This window comes from Topomyia yanbarensis, chromosome 2 (genome assembly GCF_030247195.1).
Source record: "Topomyia yanbarensis strain Yona2022 chromosome 2, ASM3024719v1, whole genome shotgun sequence".
Lineage (NCBI taxonomy): Eukaryota > Metazoa > Arthropoda > Insecta > Diptera > Culicidae > Topomyia > Topomyia yanbarensis.
In genome coordinates this window covers 389,516,859-389,537,544 of record NC_080671.1, presented here as the reverse complement: position 1 = coordinate 389,537,544, position 20,686 = coordinate 389,516,859, and the positions used below count along the sequence as shown (strand labels likewise).

The 20,686-nt window shown below is 35.6% G+C and overlaps 1 protein-coding gene and 2 long non-coding RNA genes across 3 annotated transcripts; 1 reads left to right on the top strand and 2 right to left on the bottom strand.

Moving 5' to 3' along the window:
• Positions 1-690: 690 nt before the first annotated feature.
• On the bottom strand, positions 691-2,127 carry LOC131681705 (uncharacterized). The gene is made up of 3 exons (XR_009303970.1): positions 2,019-2,127; positions 1,620-1,964; positions 691-1,560 (listed from the first exon to the last, which is right to left on the bottom strand). It is a non-coding gene; the product is annotated as an uncharacterized LOC131681705 (long non-coding RNA).
• A 2,506-nt stretch (positions 2,128-4,633) lies between these two features.
• On the top strand, positions 4,634-5,885 carry LOC131681703 (uncharacterized). Its single transcript, XR_009303969.1, has 3 exons — positions 4,634-4,852; positions 4,907-5,528; positions 5,586-5,885. It is a non-coding gene; the product is annotated as an uncharacterized LOC131681703 (long non-coding RNA).
• A 1,611-nt stretch (positions 5,886-7,496) lies between these two features.
• LOC131681702 (putative nuclease HARBI1) lies at positions 7,497-8,948 on the bottom strand. The gene is made up of 2 exons (XM_058962675.1): positions 8,353-8,948; positions 7,497-8,257 (listed from the first exon to the last, which is right to left on the bottom strand). Exons 1-2 carry the CDS (start codon positions 8,770-8,772, stop codon positions 7,508-7,510), a joined length of 1,170 nt encoding a protein of 389 aa, XP_058818658.1. The 5' UTR covers positions 8,773-8,948; the 3' UTR covers positions 7,497-7,507.
• Between the last annotated feature and the right edge of the window lie 11,738 nt (positions 8,949-20,686).

Here is a 20,686-nt window from a genome sequence, read left to right as displayed (position 1 = left end):
ACAAACTGAACCGAGGGAAGACCGCTGGGCGAGTATTGGCAAGGTATGGTCTGATAAATTGGCATCGTTGGAGCCAGAACAGAGACTGTATGCGGAGAAAGGTATTAACGATATACTTTTCGAAGCAAGCTTGGGTAATTTACATAGAAAATCTGTCGCTATTAACGTATCGGAAAATCAGTCACGAAGAAAACGCAAAGCTATTGGAGTTTCGTTACAACCTCAAAGTTCTGAGGCGACCGTAAATTCCTACGAAGAAATCAGTAGCGATGAAGAGTCTGCACATGAAATTGCTACTATGGACGATCATTTGAAGGAGGTTGGCGTTTTGGCCGATGAATATGCCGCAGGCATCGATAAACCCTATTTATACGCAGAGTCCATATTTACTAATACAGAAAGTACGTCACAAACAGATTCGACACCAAAACCTTCCGATGAACCAGAGTCAGACACTATAAATCCCATTAATGATAACATTTTCGATGCACAGAACATATTACTGCAAAACTCAAGTGAAATAACCGGACCATTTATTATTCCATGCATCAACACCATAAGCAACACTTTGCCAGTTTCTCCCGATAGTGAACTAGTGACGTTTTTCACAAACTTTGAATGATTTTAAAGTTAAATTTTTCTGATATTATTAAATTAAAATTTTATTTTTCTTATTTTATATTCCTCAAATGAAGTAAATTTAAATGAAATAAGATTCTGTAGTTTTATATTAATTCGAAACTGCTGAAGCTCCTTTTTGCTTGAAAATAAACTATAAAATTAAATCCTAGTTTAAGAATACTTTTAATTCAATGATTGAAATTGGTTTGACTTCGATCGATTTCTTCACTCACCCAGCTGTAAAACCTAGTTTAAAGGTTAAGCGAGGGTGAAGAAATCGGCCCTAAGACTAAACTGAGTGTAACCTTGATGCAAACTATTCACGATTTAGGTTCGATTTCTTCACCCTCGCTTAACGATTTATGGTCGACTTCTTCACCCTGGCTTAAACGTTAACCGAGGGCGAAGAAATCGGCCCTTAGGGCACCCTCGCTTAGCTTTTAAGGGCCGATTTCTTCACCCTCGCTTAACTTTTAAACCAGGTTCACCAGTACGTTTAAACCTGGCTTAAGCTTTAAGCAAGGGTGAAGAAATCGACCCTTAGTCTGGAAAAAATTACCTAACTGAAGCATTTCCTAACATAAAAGAAAACAAAACCAACTTTTAAAAAATTAATTGAAAACCTTCTACCACTGCAATGCATGTGCCTTAAAGCGTTTTCGTTTTTTCTTGGTGCTACACCGGTGTAGTGCAAAAAAGGAGATAGACTGATTACACCCAATTTAAAATGAGGGTAGCACCAACTTCACCGGCATTATAAAAAAACTAAAACGCCATTGGTGTCATTGCTTAACATTTAATGTAACTCCTTCAGGCAGTTGATTCGTTGAAGTTACTATTTAATCGCATCAGGAAACAATTCATCAAATGCAACGGTTTACCATGTTACTGTGTGAATAGCCAGCATTAATCATTGCATTAAGCAATACGCGGAAAAATCTAGAACAAGAAAAATAAATCGTTAGTCCCGGTATAGATTAACTTGATTTTCAACTTACAATCTTGCTAAGTTCTGATCTTATTTTAGCTGATACCAGCTACTCTGGGAGATGTCTTACGTGCCCAAAATTCGCCATCCTGGCTGTGGTTGTAGAGACTCGGATCTCACAGACCGAGTAACTCTTGTACGACCGCGCCGTACTACTCCATATATCCGAAGGCAAGATGTAAGATATATAAAGCGGGTAGGCAGCAGCTCGCAAGCAGCGATTAGACCCGTCCATCCCAAAAGCAAGGCTCATTTTTCGGACGTGACAGTCAATACACCAGCATAAAGTCTAATAGCCAGGTCGGATCCGCCACAGGAGGTCACGTAAAATTGAGAAACATCTATTTGAATCCTCCTGTGAAACAAATTACATGAAAAGAAGACCTAGGTATCTTAAATATTTACTTACCAAAGATTCTGAGGAGAATTTTTTTCAAATCCCGCGAACACTAATATTCAGAGTCAATGGATAAATACAGAGATGCGTGGAGAGAATTCAAGTGAATCTGGATTCTAGCCAAACATTTAAAAAAGGGCCCATCTGCAAATCGTAAATATTTAAAAAATTGCAAAAGAAGGTTTGCCCGGATAGAATTTTACAATATCATTTACCCTACAAACAATCATAAAACAATAAATATTATAGTTATTACTGTTTCAACATTGTTCGATGCCAAGTTCTCACAGTAGATTTACAATAAAATTTCATGTAACAATAAATTTCACTGTTCAGCAAAAAACTGATACAGTGCATTCACATTAAATTTCACTGTTTTCGAGAGAAAAATGTATGGAGAAAAATTGATTTTTTTTTAATGTTAAGATACATAACCACCCCCCTTTTTCACTGTAAAAGTCTTTTTTACATTGAAATTTACTGTAAAAACGTTAAAGTTTATTGTTTTTGTATTGTAGCACAACACTAAAACTTACTGTAAATTATTGTAAAATTACTGTACTGTCACAGTGAAAATCATAGTTTTGTTACTGTACATTTCTATTCGGGTGGTCAGATTCATAATCCTATTTGGAAAATTTTTATTTCGTTTGATTGCGCATATTGCTTCTACTTGTATACTGCCCATGATCGCAAAAGAGGCCCATAAAGATAGAAAATCCCATAGAAAATGGGACAAATGTGCGATTATGTGCAGTATAACTCACATAAAAAAAATACTGATATTATTATTAATTAAGTGAAATCTAATTTGATGGTCAGGTTAGCCCCATAGAACATCGTTAAATCAGATTGGCCCTGTATGTAAATTATAAAAAAATTGGGCTAAGAGCAGTTGTGATTTCGATTAATTCATCACTGAGAAAAATGTAAACGTTATGCTTATTGATTTTACACATAGATTTTTGCAATTAGTGGTGGCATATAGACACTATTTGGTGGCACACAAACCTAATGTGTGTATTTACAAGAAATATTAGTCTTACATCCACATTTCATAACTATAAGGCACATAAAACCCGATTCTATAATAATAAGCACATATAACATATGTGTGTGCGTACATAGTTTATACAGTTGACAAATCGAAGGTATGTGTGCGCGTGATAACAGCATTTCTTCTTCATATGAATTTTAAGTGGTTTGAAGCAAATAGAATTAACGTTTGGATTTTTTATCAGTGATTGAGTACGTGTTACGCTGCTGTTGTAAGCCTTTTACAATAAGTTATAATACAACAATACGTTATTGTGAACTTCCCACCAACCTGGACTCCGAACTTTCGAAGTGCGAGTGATCTCAAAACTGCGAGCTGTCAAAACACATGTATTTCAAGTGATAGAGATGGTACTTTCATAGACAGACCAGTCGAACTAACTAGTCTATGAGAAGAATTTAAAAGAGGAATGGTAAGTGCGCAGTGCGGTTAGAATCCAGTTTTTAGTACCACAAGCAATATAATCTTTTTAAAATAATTGTATTGCTAGTTTGGCCCTTTTCAATCCGTTAGGCTCTTTTGAAATCAATTAGGCCCTTTTATAATCAGTTAGGCCTTTTTGTAATCAGTTAGGCCCTTCCATAATCAGTTTGGTCATAAAAATCAATTAGGTCCTTTTATAACTTGTAAAATCGTTATCAAAATTCTTCATAATCAAATGTTGTGTTGTGTACGTGTTCGGGTAGATATTTTTTTATGAAAAACGTGAAAATTCGATTTGTTTACATTTTACAGTTAGGCCCTTTTCAAATGTTTGGATAGGATTGTACTACACTGATAAAAATCGACACGCTTCATTCAAGTGATTCGACACATGATAATCCAACAATAATCGACATCATGATTTCAAATATCATCGATTCCAAATCCGAAAATCGTACACTTCGAGTCCGAATGTTTTATCACATTAACATAGTAAGCCGCAGCGCATAAAAAATTCATGTATTTTTCTCTTGATTTCAATATCATGAAAGTTGAGATTCTAGTGATTTATCTTTCATTTTGCACCACTGTTTTCTAACAGTGTATTTAAATGAATGACACTTGAACGTTACACGTGTAAACACGGTAAACACTTCGATCAAAAGCGTTGCTGGAGGATGATGCTGACAACTGATAAAACTAAAATGGCAGCAGCAAGAGGTTTCAATTTTGTAGATACAGCGAGGAATACGAGCGATAGGATCGAAAAATCCTGATTATTCGTACCGTCTACCCAAGAAAAAATCTCATGAACTCGGACGCCAAAAGAAAGTGCTGATGGTGTGAAAGCAGATTCAGAATCATTCCATCTGATGATCGATCGGAAAAATCAAGCCATCCAAGGAATTCCTTCTAGGTACATATATCACTACTATACAGTTTTCTTCTGTTATTATTCTAATTTATAATAATTTATATATATAATGATTACAGTCGTTTACGATTATCCAGCAGTTGAACCGTGAAAATGAATTCGAAAAAATTGAATCTACTTCGCCATCTCAGGAAGCAAAATTGTTACCGCAAATAATTCACATCAAAGAGACATTTGTCAGCAAATAGATTATGCAGACCATCGCCGTCCAGCTCCTGTATAGTAAATGGATTCTGGTTGAAACAAAAGATGCAGCAGATTAATGAACGAAAACACCAAATTGAACGGCAGCATTGAGAAGATCCTCAAGGGTTGCTCACGTCGGCGGATCAAGCAGAAGTACAAAATCAACAATAAAGACGGTGCCGGGAAAGGCAGAATTCCGCTCTACCCAGGTGAAGCAGTCAAGGTACTGATGGATTTGAAGTGAACGTAGTTAAGTATTCTACAGTTAGGTTTCATTATGTTTACTGAGTATTTTTTTAGACTGACTGTGATTCCGAGCAGCTAGGGGTAGGCGACATCAGATCAGATCAGAATCCATCACAGATTAAGTCATTTGCGACTAAGAACGACTGTCTAAACAACAACCAACAGTAAATCTAACGGTACTCATTGAACCAGTCCCCTCTGTACAGGGTGGTATCCGAGGCTGCCTTAAAAAACAGCAACTTGATAGCCAAGTTCATCATTCAAGTTCGCAACAACCAGAGATTTTCTCTCATCTTTAACAAAATTCATCTGCGACAAGGAGTAGGTGCAAATCCCTCTCGTGAGCCTCGTTATGGTTTATTTAACTACTACCAAGAGCGACATGATATGTTGGTTCCAATCAGTACTAGATTGATGGAGGTCGGCAGTTACTTGGTGCCCAGAAATTTCACGAATGCAGTTTGGTTTACAGTGTCCATGAAATGAACCATAAAAATATTCGATAATCAATGCATATAAACTATTTCAATTTACTACACCTGCACTGATTCAATAGTTGGAGAAATGAGTCTGACATGTTCCCGGTGGAATTCGGGTCTCCGGCGACCCCAATCAATTGCTCTTGACCGAACCATTAAGGAATCTTTTGATTGATGCATGATGGGTCTCCGACAAAGTAAAATATTTAATATAGATACAAACATGCACGTAAAACTAACAAGCTTTTTTTCAGACTGAGCCTGCAGAAAACGAAAATGATTCAATGACCGGTTATTGGTTAATTCCCATACGACCAAAGATATGAAATGTTGGAATTCTTGAACATAAACTTTACACAATCGCTTCTGGAAGTTCGTTTGGGTGTATGGAATGTATGAGTTAAACTAATATGCAACTTCGAGATCGTAAAACCATAAGACGCAATGTTCTTTCGCTTTCCTAATACTTGCGTAGGTTCACATAGTATTAGGCCTGCAGAGTTGCTATGAAAGTACACAAAATTCTTAACTCCAAACTAAATTAAGCCAATAAAAACAACAGATAAATTTGAAGTGAATTTGTTTTGATTTAAATTAGTAAAACGTAATTTGAAGTCAAAATGGACGTCACTTTAATTTAAAGTGCTGTGTATTGGAAATGAGGAATGACGCGTTGGCAACCATGAACGGCCAATTTCTTCACCTAGATGAAAACCGGTTTTCGGCTAACTAATAACCAGCAATATAAAAACTGGTTTTCGGCGAAACCGGTTTTCATTCAATGAAGAAATTGGCCGGAAGTGTTTTCCATTCGGATGTGATGTGATTACCACTATGCGCAAATCGAAGTGTGAAACACTTGATAGTAAAGTGTGTAGTTTTTTCATAGAATGAATTTTATTTGACAATTCTCGGTACTTTGTTTATATTGAAGTTATGTGTGTTCAAATGCAACAGAAGAACATCCGTTGCACTCGAACACACGTAGCTGACGAAGTAAACAAACCACGCAAACCACCGACATTAACTTTTCGCATGTAAACATAATTAAATATGTCAAACCCGGGAAAATTTAGCATATTTTTGAGCTCTGTAGAAAAGTCTTGAATGCGTAATACGGTGCACGACTTGGCGGCGGATGACGAATAAGTCAAGATACTCTCCAGGTGTTGAAATTTGATTGAAACAGATGATCGATTGGATCCATTGTTTTCGGATCGAATAAAACTTTTGGTTTAGGGGTGGAGATAGCGTAGTTGGTAAATCGATTGCCTTGTACGCAGCTCACCAGGGTTCAATTCCCAACCCCGCACATAGGGTTAGAGATTTTTCTGAAGAGATTTCTCTAACCCGACAAAGAGGCGAATGACCCTAAGGTTAAAACCTCTATAATCAAAAGAAAAAAAAACACTTGGTTTCAGCCTCCGCGCATCTCTATATACAAGCAACATCTCTGCTAAACAACAAATTGCTGGGCACACTCGAGCATATACGGACAGTGATGGTCAGGGGTGCCACATGTTTTTGTGAAATGTCTGTAGAAGAATAATTAAAATGTCTGTAAAAGTCTGTAGATGGTTGTTTAAACTTTATTTACACTGCGTTATTACTTTAAAAGTAGCTTGAAATTTGTAAACTATTGTGAAGGAATCACTCGTATTCGGATAAAATTATTCAAGTGCAATTTTGTTAAACACTATTACTCTTTTAAAAGTCTGTAGATTTCTGATTACATCTGTAGGAGACCATCAAAAGTCTGTAAAATACAGACATGTCTGTAAATCTGGCATCGCTGGTGATGGTAGAAAATATTAAAGTATTAATCTGTTTCGAATTAATCTTATTAGATTGCTGAATGCTGTATTTCTGAAGGCAATTTACCATTTACAACAGTAAAAATTGTAAACAGTCTTAAAAGTATATTAAATAAAGAGAAGTCCTTTGTTCAGAAAGTCTGCATTTTAATTGTAAATTATGTCAAACTTTTGTTTTGTTGTAATAATAACCGGCTATTAGGAATCATAAAATCATCTGTCGAATTAATTCCAGGGCGCCTGATCTAGGTAATAAGGTACTCATTGTTAATTTAAATATATTCAACGAAACGCTGTTTATTATATTTTTTTTTTTCAAACGAACATTTTTAGGTTTGTTTAACAGCCAAAGAAACATCGATTTATATTTTTCCATTGCTGTTGAAATAATTGCAGAATCTATCACGAATATTCTTTGCAGTCGCAGTTCCATTTCTGCTCATTGTACCTCTAATACTCATGAGATTGGGTTTGCAAGTGGATTCATCATTCGAGGTGCTGCAGAGATACGAGTTTGTATTTTCTTTTGCCAAATAGTTGTGCAGATAACACGCCGCCATGGTCACTTTCGCAGCCTTTTCAGGATTCAAATTAATTGGCTTTTGGAATATTCCGAATCTGGATGTAATTATTCCAAACACGTTTTCGATTGTTACACGAGCAGTTGAGAGTCTCTCATTGTATACTTGACGATAACAATCCAACGATTTTTGAGAGTATGGTTTCATCAAGTTCGAATCCAAAGCAAAAGCTTCGTCACCCACAAACACAAATGGAAATTCCTCATTAGTTAGAGGTAACGGTGCGGGATTCGGTAGGTTCAAACTTTTTTCACGTAGGAGTTCGCCGAATTTCGTATAGAAAAGAACGCCGCCATCAGATATCTTACCATTCATGCCAACGTCGATCATCAAAAATTCTTTTTTAGCGTTTGCTACTGCCATCAGCACAATGCTATAGAATCCCTTATAATTATAGTACTGAGAACCGGAATCATCTGGTTTGCGAATGGCGACATGCTTTCCGTCGATGGCCCCTACACAGTTCCAAAATCTGTGCAATGTTCCAAAATCGTTGGAAATCGTCTCCCATTGCTGAGGTGTTTGGGGAAACTGAGAAGAGAAAACATCATCAACATCAATCACCACAAATGTGTTTTTTTGTCAATAGAATGCACCTTTTCGTCCTAGAAATAGTTTTAACTTACCTTGATATAATCTTGAAGGACGTATATCAATGCTTCACACGTGTTTATAATTGCTGCACTTATCGACGCTGGAGACATAATTGCAGAGAATTTTAAGTCTTCAAAACTTCTCCCAGTCGCTAAATATCTCAGCGTTAGTGCAAGCTTCTCGTTGGCAGGCAAACTGCGTCGCATGAATGTGTCCTGTTTTGTGATGAATGGGCTGACTAAACTTAGCAGCTTCATGAACGTTTCTTCGTTCATGCGGAAGTAATTTCTATAATCTTCTTTCTCTTTTAAGCTTATTTCCTTTAGTAAAACCACATGCGAAAAATTTTCTCGTTTTTTCAACCATTCCTTCATCCAGTATCTACGAGCTGTACGTCGCTCTGATCCAAGAGCTATAATTATAGCTGCACAAGCTTTTTTACGACAATCCATTTTTGGGACACGACGCAATCGGTTTGAAAAGAAAACTGATTCTGATTTATGATCATGAAAATGCAACTGTGTATTGACAAAATTATTGAACGTGTAAAGGGCTAAAATATTGACGAGAGGATTGACGTATTGCAGCAATATCGTCAATACTGTGTATTGACAAAAATATTGAACGTGTAAGGGCCGCTTTATAGCCGGCCCAGGGTTTATTTTTGCGTTCGCTCACTTCAGTTCGTGTGTTGAGTGACTATATACTTGTCGGTCTCGCTTTCTAGCAACTTCGACATGCGCTCTCGCTCTGCGGCATGTAGCCGGTCCAGCATCAAAGTGACTTCGGGCGTTTTTTTTTTGGCTCGCTTGTGTTAGTTTTGTCGATATAGGGTGCTTGCAGAGCGCATATGTATTGGTGAGCCGTTGGGCAGGCAAAAATGACAGTTGCATATAATGTATATGGAGCGGATAGATTGATTTATTTTAAATATTTAATTCACAATTTTAAGAGCAAAAATGAGAAAATGTAATGTATTATAGGAATCACAATTAAATATTCATTGCGTGACATAATGTTTTCTATCGTTTGAACCGGATACGCGGACAAAATAAGTAAAGCATTGCCAATGCTATGCTTCATACCCATGGAAACAATGAGCATTCCAAAAGATTTTTGCAGAAAAAATGGTTTTTATTTCAAATTTGTGAAATATCTTGTGCATCGAGAGTTTATGCATACAAAAAAGCTTCTAGACTTGAAAGGTTTTAAGACCTATACGACTCAAGAGGAGGCGGGGTAAGGGTTTCGGTATAAAGAAAACACTTTTTGCGATTTTTTAGAAATTTGAGTGAAGCGAATGAATTAAAACTTGTACATTATAATATTTCATTTCATTAACATGCTGTAATTTTTCTATGCAAAAATATCAAGCGAGTCGGAGGTGAAGCTTTTCGTAGAACGTCTTTGAAAAAACACGACTTGAAGTGTTAACTGCCATTTAAAGACTACTGAACCGATTTATTTCAATCTTTGCATATACATTCTATGTAAAAAATACCTAACCCCTACGTTGAGTCTTCGAGATAATTTTTCAAAAGTTTTCTCGATTCGCTTCAGTTAAATTTCTAAAAAAAATCGCGAAAAAAAGTGTTTTTTTCATACTGAAACCCTTTACCCGTACTCCCACCCCCTGATACAAGTTTTAAACATGTTGAATTTGGCTCTCTTATCATAAATAATAGGGTGAAATTTTATGCTATTTCAATGCATATTTGAAAAATGTAATTTGTAAAAAATATAAGTTTTGTTTTTATAGGTGAACAAATATGATATCTGAAGTGAGTGTCTGTAGATTCCACAGGAGCAAATCAAATATTTCTTACGTTTATATGCTTGGGTTTGGAAAATTTGGTTTGATACCAAGTCGGTTTACTTCAGTACATTTAGTATTGTACATTTCCCTACGATTGAACCTAGCAGTTCTGGACAATTAAACGCCAGCGAAAAGCGAAACCATACTTCCTCTTCACGATTGTCCTTTTTGCAACCATCAATTACACACGTTCTAAACGCGAGTTTATATGTAAAAATCTTCAAATAATCCTTTGTGTTTATTGTCATATAATCACAGATTATTATTATGGAACTGGGTGAATTTATTGTTGAGAAGAATATCGTTTTGCTCGAACTTTTAACTTGCTGCATGGAACGTAAACAGGCTATGTGTGCCCAACAGATGCTTTGACTGTGTGTGTAGCAAGAGCCCTATTCTATCTGTCTCGACACATTTCCATACTGTTCACTTTTTATATGCAGTAATTTGCTCATTTTTTTTTGCCGCTCTTTACGTGTGAATACAATACATCACTGTACTCAAGTATTAGTTTGCATTAATTTGTCTTTACTAGGCTAACCGACGCTTATGACAGCCATTTTGTTCTTTTGTGTATGCTCACATGAATTCTCAATTGGAATGAAATAGAGTCGTTATATGACTCGAATCTTTTTTTTATGCTTAGCAACGGGAGGAGAAGCCTACTTACAGTCGTAGGAAATCGGAAAAATCTGAGTACGTCTCTGTACCGGCACAAACAAGCCTAGAGCTGCATAGCTTTGTTCGCAATTATACCTGAAGCCATTTTTTTAATTACGCAAGGAAAAAAAGTCTACGTACCATCGTACCGATTGCGCCAATTGTAGAATCCTAGGAGGGGACAACTTGGGCTGCCGAATCACAATAACTGAAACACTTGAGTTGTTTAACGAAGCACCGTTTATTCTGCGTCTATGCACGTCACTAGCTTACATTCGAATGCCGCACTCTTCTCTGTTCGAGAGCCGAACCCTATGTCAACACTCAGTCACTCTCTTCCTGATCCCTAACTGCTAACATGGCTGTACTAAGGGGTAGTATAGTATTCCTACACCAAGTGATTTATCTTGATTTGCCATTGCAGCAAAAAACGATCTACTTTTCAGTTCACTAAGATATTTAAATAAAATATACCACATATTACAACGAGTTTCATTGGTTTTTGGAGGTAACGGAAATTTCTGGGCGGTGAAAAGATGATGGTGCACCTTATGACGCATTCGGATGCAAACTTAATTTATTGCAGCCATTCTATTTTTATACATTTTCTTGATATCCCACATAGCTAACTGAGCAGTGTGGGCAACACATCTTGTACTCTCAAGATCGTTGAATACAATTTGCTCCTCATCGTCATAGGGTTCCAAAAAGTATTCTGTATTTCCATTTTGTTCGGAGTCAAAATCATACAAAACATCTGGATCATATACTGATGTTTATTCCTGTTCATCATCGCTACTCTCATAATCCAACTGAGATGGCTCAGTATGCATTTTAATAGTATCATTTTCCGGGGGCATCAGTACATTCAGACCCATATGCTCTCCATCAGCCATTATGCGCTTCAGTTGTGAAACTGCAGCCACCATATACGCCCCATTGTCGCTGGCAATTGTCAAAAGTTGATTTCTCGCGATTTCGAAATCCTCTGCTACAGTTTCCAACACAACAACGAGATTTTCTTTTGTCTGTCACTGTACCATTTCGCATAAAGCTTAAAAATATTATGTTATACGCATCTTGCAACAAAGAGACAATATAATTTAAAATTTTGCTGATACAGGGGAAACCCGATTTTGTCAGACCAATTCGACAAAATTTTATGTTTACACAATTGAAAGTTCGCGATTTAAGGAACTGGTATGATCATCAATGTACTTTGGTTTCCTATAAGTTGTGCATATTTGGTTCTATATGGTTCATTCATAAATTATTAGGAGTTTAGGAGGGAGAGAATTATTAGAGGTTTCTGGCAAAAATTGTGGTAAAAATTAAATAGAAACTAAATAGAAATTAGGCATGATAAAAACTATGTTTCGGCCTATATTAAACGTGTTTGTAGCGTTTCAATTTGTACAACTGGGTTTGGAGCTCAATACAAATCATCATTTAATTCTGCGTAGCTTATGAACCGAACAAATTTCGTAAAACTTTGTTTTGATTTCATTTTTATCAACTTGAGTTAGAAGATATGACCTGATACTGCCGGAAATTGATACCTTACAATAGGCTTCGGGGCTGACAAAATTGAGTCATCGCGGCCGTACTAATTCTCAGTAAAACTACTTTTCCACAGTTCACAGTCACAGCATTGAAAATCTACAGTTACGGCCGTATTTGAACATACAGTGAAGAACTGATTTTTCAGCCCCGACTTTGTCAGGATTATAAAGCTCAGTCTAGGGACTAAATAAGATGCTTTTTATTAAAAAGAATTAAACAAACATGTTTTGTTATTGTTCCCATTTTGTCAACATAAAATACACCAAGGGGCTGAAAATACGGCTATTCGCTGTATTTTACAAATATAAGAAACATTAAAATAAATCTAGGATTCGAACTGACCGAATACATTTGATTGCATAGTAAGATGTCCTATCAATCACTCTGTTCAATCAAAAAGTTGTCTGCCCATTTTCGTTCTAAGATTTTTTTTATTACTTACCTAGATGCCTAACTTTAACTAATCCGTGTTCATCTGTGAACTAAGCGTTTATTCCGAAAATTGCTCGGCCACGGCCTGAAGCGGGGTTAAACTTCATGTGAACCATCTTTCCTGTAAATTCACGCTTTATTTAATTTTTAATTTTCAACGCAGCTTCACTAATAATAATTGTCAATCCAGTTCTTGTTACCATTAGTCCAGCAGCCTTCCAGAGCGTAGCTACCAGCGTGCGGATACCATCCCATTCTGGGTATTGTAGCGGCAATACATGCGATGTTGTATTCCGATAATGATGTCGGACCTGTTTATCTCTACAGATAACTTTTCGGTTCTCACTTTCTTCGATGATGGTTCTCCTCATCGTTTCTTTTCTGATTTCCTTTCACCTAATTGCAATTCGCTCGCGACATCCGGGTGAACAGCAAGAAAATTACGTTTGAAGTTTGCTGTAATTTACATATACAGAATACATACGATAGTTGTTTATTGAATAACACTCTCTCTTTTTCTCTCTTACTTTACAATCCCGTGCACAAAAGAGGATACATATCTGCAACGAATACTTTCTGCTCATATTCGCATTGTTTGCCATTTCTTTACGCGCAGCATCAATAGGATACTATCTCTCCTTCAGCTGCATAAACTATATTTACCACATTTCGGATCTTATCCGAAGGCGTTGTTGTGAATACTGCTTTGCTCATTTTATTGATTTTGACACAAATTACTCCTTTTACGACCTATATTCGATGAATGCTGAAAGAAGAATGACGCGTGAAGAATAATTGGTAACAAATACATTTCATTCGTGCCGATGCAAACATTCCACGAATAGGAATGTGCCTAGACGCAAATGAACACAGGATGATGCGGTCAATCTAGCATATCGAATCATTTTGTTGATTCAAAAACTTTTGTCACCCCCACGCACAGAACGACTGAACTATAATTCTTGAGGCTTTTTTCAGAGACATATCCAACAATGCAAGACTCGTTTAGTTTTTGTTCTGTTTATAATTCAGTCACTTTAAAATTCACCCCTCAACTATTTGCATAATAGGCTAGTCAACACCGCAATCTTTCGATCTGTGCTGTAAAATTAATAAAAAGTGCTATATGGACTCAGTAAAAATCAAAAGAGAAAGTAAGCAAAGAGTCTAATTGTAAACTCTATAATTCTGTATCATCTTCAGACTTGTTGTCTTAATAGGTACACTAAACAAACAATGCCGAAGTTCATATTTTGTTCACACTCAATTTTTATTTTAATCCCACTATCCGAAATATATTCATTGAATTGAGGACCTAAGAAAATCGTCAACCGTCAACTAGTTTAAATTGATTTCGTCATCATAAAAAAAAACTCATTGAAGTATTTATTAGACCTGCAACAATTTTGAACTTTTTTGGAACACCTCTAGATTAAATGGTTATTTGCTCCACAAACCATATGCCAAATAAGAGCTTATTCCGACAACTCTGGTTCACTCACAAGAATTTTCAAGTTTCTATGTTGATATATATGAAAAATCAGAAATAAAAACTCAAAATTCTCTAAAAAATCCTACAGTAACTCTGTACACCTCAAATTTTAAATCTACGTAGCTTATACTATAACAATTACTTTTGTAGAAGGTTACATATTGATTGGAGGTTACTGGACACAGCTATTAAATTTTAAAGGCAAACAGATTTTCTGAAAATCTTCTATTCTAAGCATGTGCTAGAAAGAGAGGTAACACACAACTTTGTTTGAGAATATCATTTGACTACAAAATCGGATTAATTTGCAGTCTTCGGCAATGTTGATTCTTACACCTTAAACTATATATCTGTGGCTTTTGTGCTGCACACGATGGTACTGGGATTTTTTGCTGAATTTATTGTATCCATTGCCGATATTTCATATATTTTCACATACAAACTTGAAAATTCTTGCGAGTAAACCAGATGCAAACGCCCATCCATCCGACGTTTAGACACAGACTAACAGACATAACACTCGAAAACAATGCTTCGCCCGCTTTAACGATCATTTTAAATATACTTGTAGTTGGGACTGTGGCCACATTTGCAATTATGGCGTCACTGACATATGACCAAGCATATGGGGGAAAAACCACTAGTACTCCCAAACCTGAGGGGTAACCCACCAGCAAATGAGTGTTTGGGACCGTGAATAAAAGGTGGAACTAGTGTTCTGGGAAAAATACCGGATTGATATTTTTTGAGGAAATTCCTTCATAGTGTTATGTCTGTTAGTCTGTGGTATAGACCCAATCACCTTTCGATTGAACGGTGTTCCGAAAAAAATTCAATTTTGTTGCCGGTCTAGTATTTATAGTCCATAAGATACATTACAACCATCAAACATATCTTAGTAGGCTGCTAAGAATATGCCCAGATACGACAGCAATGTAACATTAACACATCGATTTGTGAGATCTTAGCAAACAATGACCAGAAAGAGGAAACAGTGCGGAGAAGGAGCGAACAGCAGCGTGTATTCGTTTTGTTCATTATTATGCATTTGCGTTGTTTGTTGCTATCGTGTGGCGAACGGATGAACGCTATTCGAGGTATGGGTTAGAGATGGTCGGGTTTCAATTTTTTCGAACCCGAACCTAACCCGAACCCGAGAGCATGAAAATTGAAAACCCCGAACCCGACCCGAGCCCGAAATTATAAAATTTGAAAAACATAAAAACCCGAACCCGAGAATGAAAATTTTGTAAAACCCGAACCCGAACCGACCCCGAAAATTTTAAAATTTGAAAACCCGACCCCATCCAAAAATTTAAAATGTGAGAACCCCGATCCGAACCCAACTTGCTAATACGGAGAATCACCCAAAGATCTCGAATATTTTCAATTCTAAGCACCCGAGCTGGACCCTAGGCTCATCTAAGAATAGTAGAATCACGCGAATCTGAAGTAGCACCATACGCATTGAATTATATCTGCCTATAGCAAAACGAATCACTGGCGAGTAGAATCCGCATTTACATTTACTATTATTGAGCGTCGAATTTGTAATGTTCTGAGAAACTTATAAATCGTCGATATCCTAACCGGAAATTAGGTTAAATCGGTGACTAACTCATGGGGAAACAGAAAGCTTAATGATCACAGTTTCAAACAACCTTTCCCGTCAGCAATTGGCAATTCGTATTCGACAGTTTACATGACGTCACCCACGTTACTGGTTGGTACGGTCAAACTTGTTCTCTGAAGCGTTCTTGATGTCCTATCATTAGCGTTAGGACGATCTATGATGGGGTATCTATGTTATTTGATGCTTCAGATTATACGGTAAGCGCGCTAGTAGAGATGCTTCGACATCTCCAATGGAGCTCTCGGAACGACTCCAAACTTTTAAAAATCCGTTAAAAGCTAGGTTTAGGTCTGATGGAACAAAGACAGTCTCCAGAAAATAAATTTGGCTTGAACTATCTGCTTTTAAAAAAATATTGTGCCCTTTTTAAATTTGAGCCGCCATAATGCCACCAAAGCACCACAAAATTTATGAGTTCAAATCCTTGTTATTCCGTTACAGTTTATTTTAATTGCGAGCAATCTCTATCAGAAATCAATTTGATTATTAAACTTCCGTTAAAGCTGGTACAACTTATTTGTTTCATTTTACCAACTTAACAGTGCTCGCTTAAAGTTTGTTTGGGGTACAAATGTACCCCTCAAAACCGTTTACGTTAGTGTTTTTTTTAATTTCGATTATAGAGGTTTTAACCTTAAGGTCATTCGTCTCTTCGGGTTAGAAAAATCTCTTATGAAAAATTTATAACCCTATGTGCGGGGTCGGGAATCGAACGCAGGTGCGCTGCGTACAAGGCAATCGATTTACCAACTACGCTACGCCCACCCCCCGTTAGTGTTTTGTCATGTGTACATAATTCAGAAAATTTTTTATATCTCTTTTTAAAGCAAAATATCGATACATAGTAAGCGAGAAACTTGTATAAAATTGTATAAGTTCCAACTGTGCTGAATAATAGAATCTGTTATTTGATATGACAAAGCACTACAGCAAAGTGACTAGAAAATGGGTTTGGATCGGTATCGTATTTTTTGCTTTTGCGGATGAAAGAGGCAAAACACATTCGTGAATATGATTTGTATATAGTATGCAAGACGCACCATTCGATTCGTCATCTTCTGCAGCCCAGGCTCTGGATCATACTTACTTTATATACACGTAAAATGCACCGGCTCTACCTGTTTCTTCGACGCCTTCCCGTTGCATCTCCGTAACTGCATATTGCTGTATTTTTACCGTTTGTATTGGCGTTTGGTGTTCAAAAAAACATCGGAAGAAATACATTCTTTGATCGGCTTTTGAACAATTTTGTTCAAAAGGAAACTTATAAGCTTTACAACGCCGTATAGATAGCCAAAATCGGTTTGAAACTACCGGAGTTATAGCAATATGAATGAAAAGGAAATTTTGACGTATTTTAAAGTCTTGTTCTATTCAAAATGAAATATTACATAATAAAATTTTATCATAAATTTAATAAAAAATAGACATGTTAGAGTAATTTTAGCTCTGGGGTACGAATGTACCCCTCAAAACCGTATACGTAGAGAAAAAGTCGCTGCGGCATAAGTATCGTTTTAAAGTACCTATCGAAATTTATATTCCATAACAGAAAGTTGAACCGATATTTTCCGATTAATTTCTGTTGACTTGGTTTATTACTAATTATCATGGAAAATAAATCGCAGAGATTTTAGATGTGAAACACGTATTGTTGAATGCTCTTTCATGAATGTTTGTTTAAAAAATTAAATAATTCAGCGAATCTGAAGAGACGAATTTTTATGCAAGAATGAAAAAATACAATATTTGAACACCAGAAAATACGACGAATTCTAGCGATTTAAAGGTAACATTTAGTACAATTATATGTCTCATCCATTTCTTATCACGAAGTATAATTCACTACTACAAAAAGAGACTGCGTTTTGTGCACAGACGCAAACAGCGTCAAAAAATGGTTGGGTTGTTTTGTTCAAAACACGAACCCGACCCGACCCCAATAATTTGTAATTTTAAAAACCCGAACCCGAGCCGAGCCCGAAAGTTCAAAATTTCAAAAACCTGGACCCGACCCGAACACGAAAATTTCTAACTTGAAAACCCGGAACCCGACCCGAACCCAAGGAGCTTAAATTTACAGAACCCGAAACCCGTGGGATCGGGTCGGTTTCCGGTCCAAAAACCCGAACCCGACATTCTCTAGTATGTGTGAATAACACGAAAATTATCCCTTTGAAGAAGAACGAATGAGCTATCTTAGCGAAAAATATTTGCAACATTGCTGATAACTCCATCTCCTTTAATGAATAATTATTTGTTCTGTGATAGCCAGAGTAAATTTGCAATGGAAAACTTTTTTTTCATATTTATGATTTCCGGTCAGTCAATAAATGTTTAGTCTATTGTTTGTGGCACTAAAAACTGGATTCTAACCGCAGTGCGCACTTACCACTCTTTCATTAAATTCTTCTCATAGACTGGTTAGTTCGACTGGTCTGTCTATGAAACTACCATCTCTATCACTGGAAATACATGTGTTTTGACAGCTCGCAGTTTTGAGATCACTCGCACTTTGAAAGTGCGGAGTGGGGTGGCATTCCGCATCTCGATTCGAGTGACTCGATTCGAAACGTTTTGAAGTCGTTTCGACTAAATTGCGGCATTACGTATCGCATTCCGACCAAGCGTTCGAGCTTGTTAGATGGCGGTACTAGATTTCGACTGCCTGTTCGAGCGCAAACTGTCAAATAAGAGTATACACTGAGAAAATTCTGCTACGCATAAGTTTCATAAAACTAACTTTGGTAAAATTTAAGAATTGTTTTAATTTATTTAGTTTTTAGTTGATTGTTATCGATATATATATATATATATATATATATATATATATATATATATATATATATATATATATATATATATATATATATATATATATATATATATATATATATATATATATATATATATATATATATATATATATATATATATGGATAAGTTTCGCAAATATAACATTTTTTCTAGTACACAATAGGGAGAACTTTGAAATAAAATCGATGTTGTCAAACATCGACCCAAAAAGATCCGATGTAATATAGAAATAAGTTTTTTTTCATTTTATGTACGAAAAATAAATTTACTATATAAAAATAAATATACTATATAAAACAATTGATAAAACACGAATCATTTCGTTTCATTCATGAAAAATAGTTTAGACATCGATGATAACTTTTAGGCACCGTACGGGCCAATCAACGTCAGATTTACAAATAAAATTTTTGCTCATTCCAAATTTTTTTCTTGCATTCTTTAGCTAAAAATATTTGACAGGTATTTTTGTTATGGCTGAATATAATATTTACTTCAACTTTTGAAGTTAGAAAAAAATGAACATTTTTCAATCGCTGGTAGCTCGGAAAGTATTTGATGTATGGAAAAAATATTAAATTTAAAAAGTTGAGTTGAGAATATTTTTTATAGCTGGATCAATTTTTTTGCTTATTTTTTAAATAAAAATATTGTGTAAAAATTTTGTAGCGGATTTCAAAATGTTTTGCGAGATAAAACAATTATAACATTAAAAAGGGCAATTTCACATTAAATGCTATGTTATGGGCCAGCTTTAATTCAAATATCTCGTAAAGTAATAAGGTTCTCAATATAATTATAAATGTTTTAATAGAAAAAAAACTTATTAGTCCAAACTTGTTTTATCAATATGTTTCTAAAATTTGCAGAATAACAAAAACTATATCAGATTTTTATTGGTGAGCTAATTCGAAAACGCACTTTTCATTATTAATAAATTTTTCCTTACAACTAAGAGTTTCCGAGTTATCAGTGGTTGATAAATGGTCCAATTCATAAAACTCAAAAACTCATAACTTGAAAAAAAAATCGATCGTATTCAGCCAAAACAAAAAATAGATGTCAATTATTTTGTGCTAAAAATGCAAAAAAATTTTTGATAGGAATTAAAATTGTAGTTGTAAATTTGACGTGACCCGTACATTAAATATGTAAAACTACTCAACTTTTCGTTCATCAAGAAGCCATTTTTTCAGTTCGTGAATTAGACGAAACGAACTATTTAAGATGCACGAAAATGCTTCGTTGCAGAAAACGAGTAATGATTTTGTTCATCGCATGATAATTTTACTTCCACCTAAGAATTTTTTTCGGTGTAAACAAAATTGCAGTTTGTTTTGTTTTTTTCGGTGAGCGTCAAATTCACAGAATAAAAATAGTGATAGCGGTAAATAAATTGACCCAAACATGTTCATGATTTGTTCACGTCACTCACCCTCACCACCTTTTTCAATGCTTGGGCATTATTTTAGTTCGATATAACTGTATTCTTGAACTTCTTACCACAAAATTTTAGTATATCTGTTTGACTGTTTAAGTTGAAGTACCGAAACATCGTAATGCCTAGCTGGTAGTGTCTCTTATTTGGACCTCAGTCGCATGATGGAATGTAATCTGCAGAAATCGCTTTTATCAAATCTTTTGGAAAATAATCATAGCGAGCAAACTGCCCTTTTAAATAAAAATGGCTAATTTTGCTTTAAATTTTGGTTTTCAGGTTTTTTTTTCAGGAAACTGATAGCTTCCAACAGGAACAATTTTTTTCAGCTATTGATGACGCAAAAATTTAAAAACTAGTTCGTTAAATTAGCCATTTTTAGTTGAAATAGTCATTCGTTTTCGTGTTTGCGGGGTTTTCCGTGTACTTGTTAATTAATTATTTTGATATAACACACGACTAGAGATAGGGAGAAAACAATCAAAATGAAGTGTTTCCAGAAATTGTAGATGGTA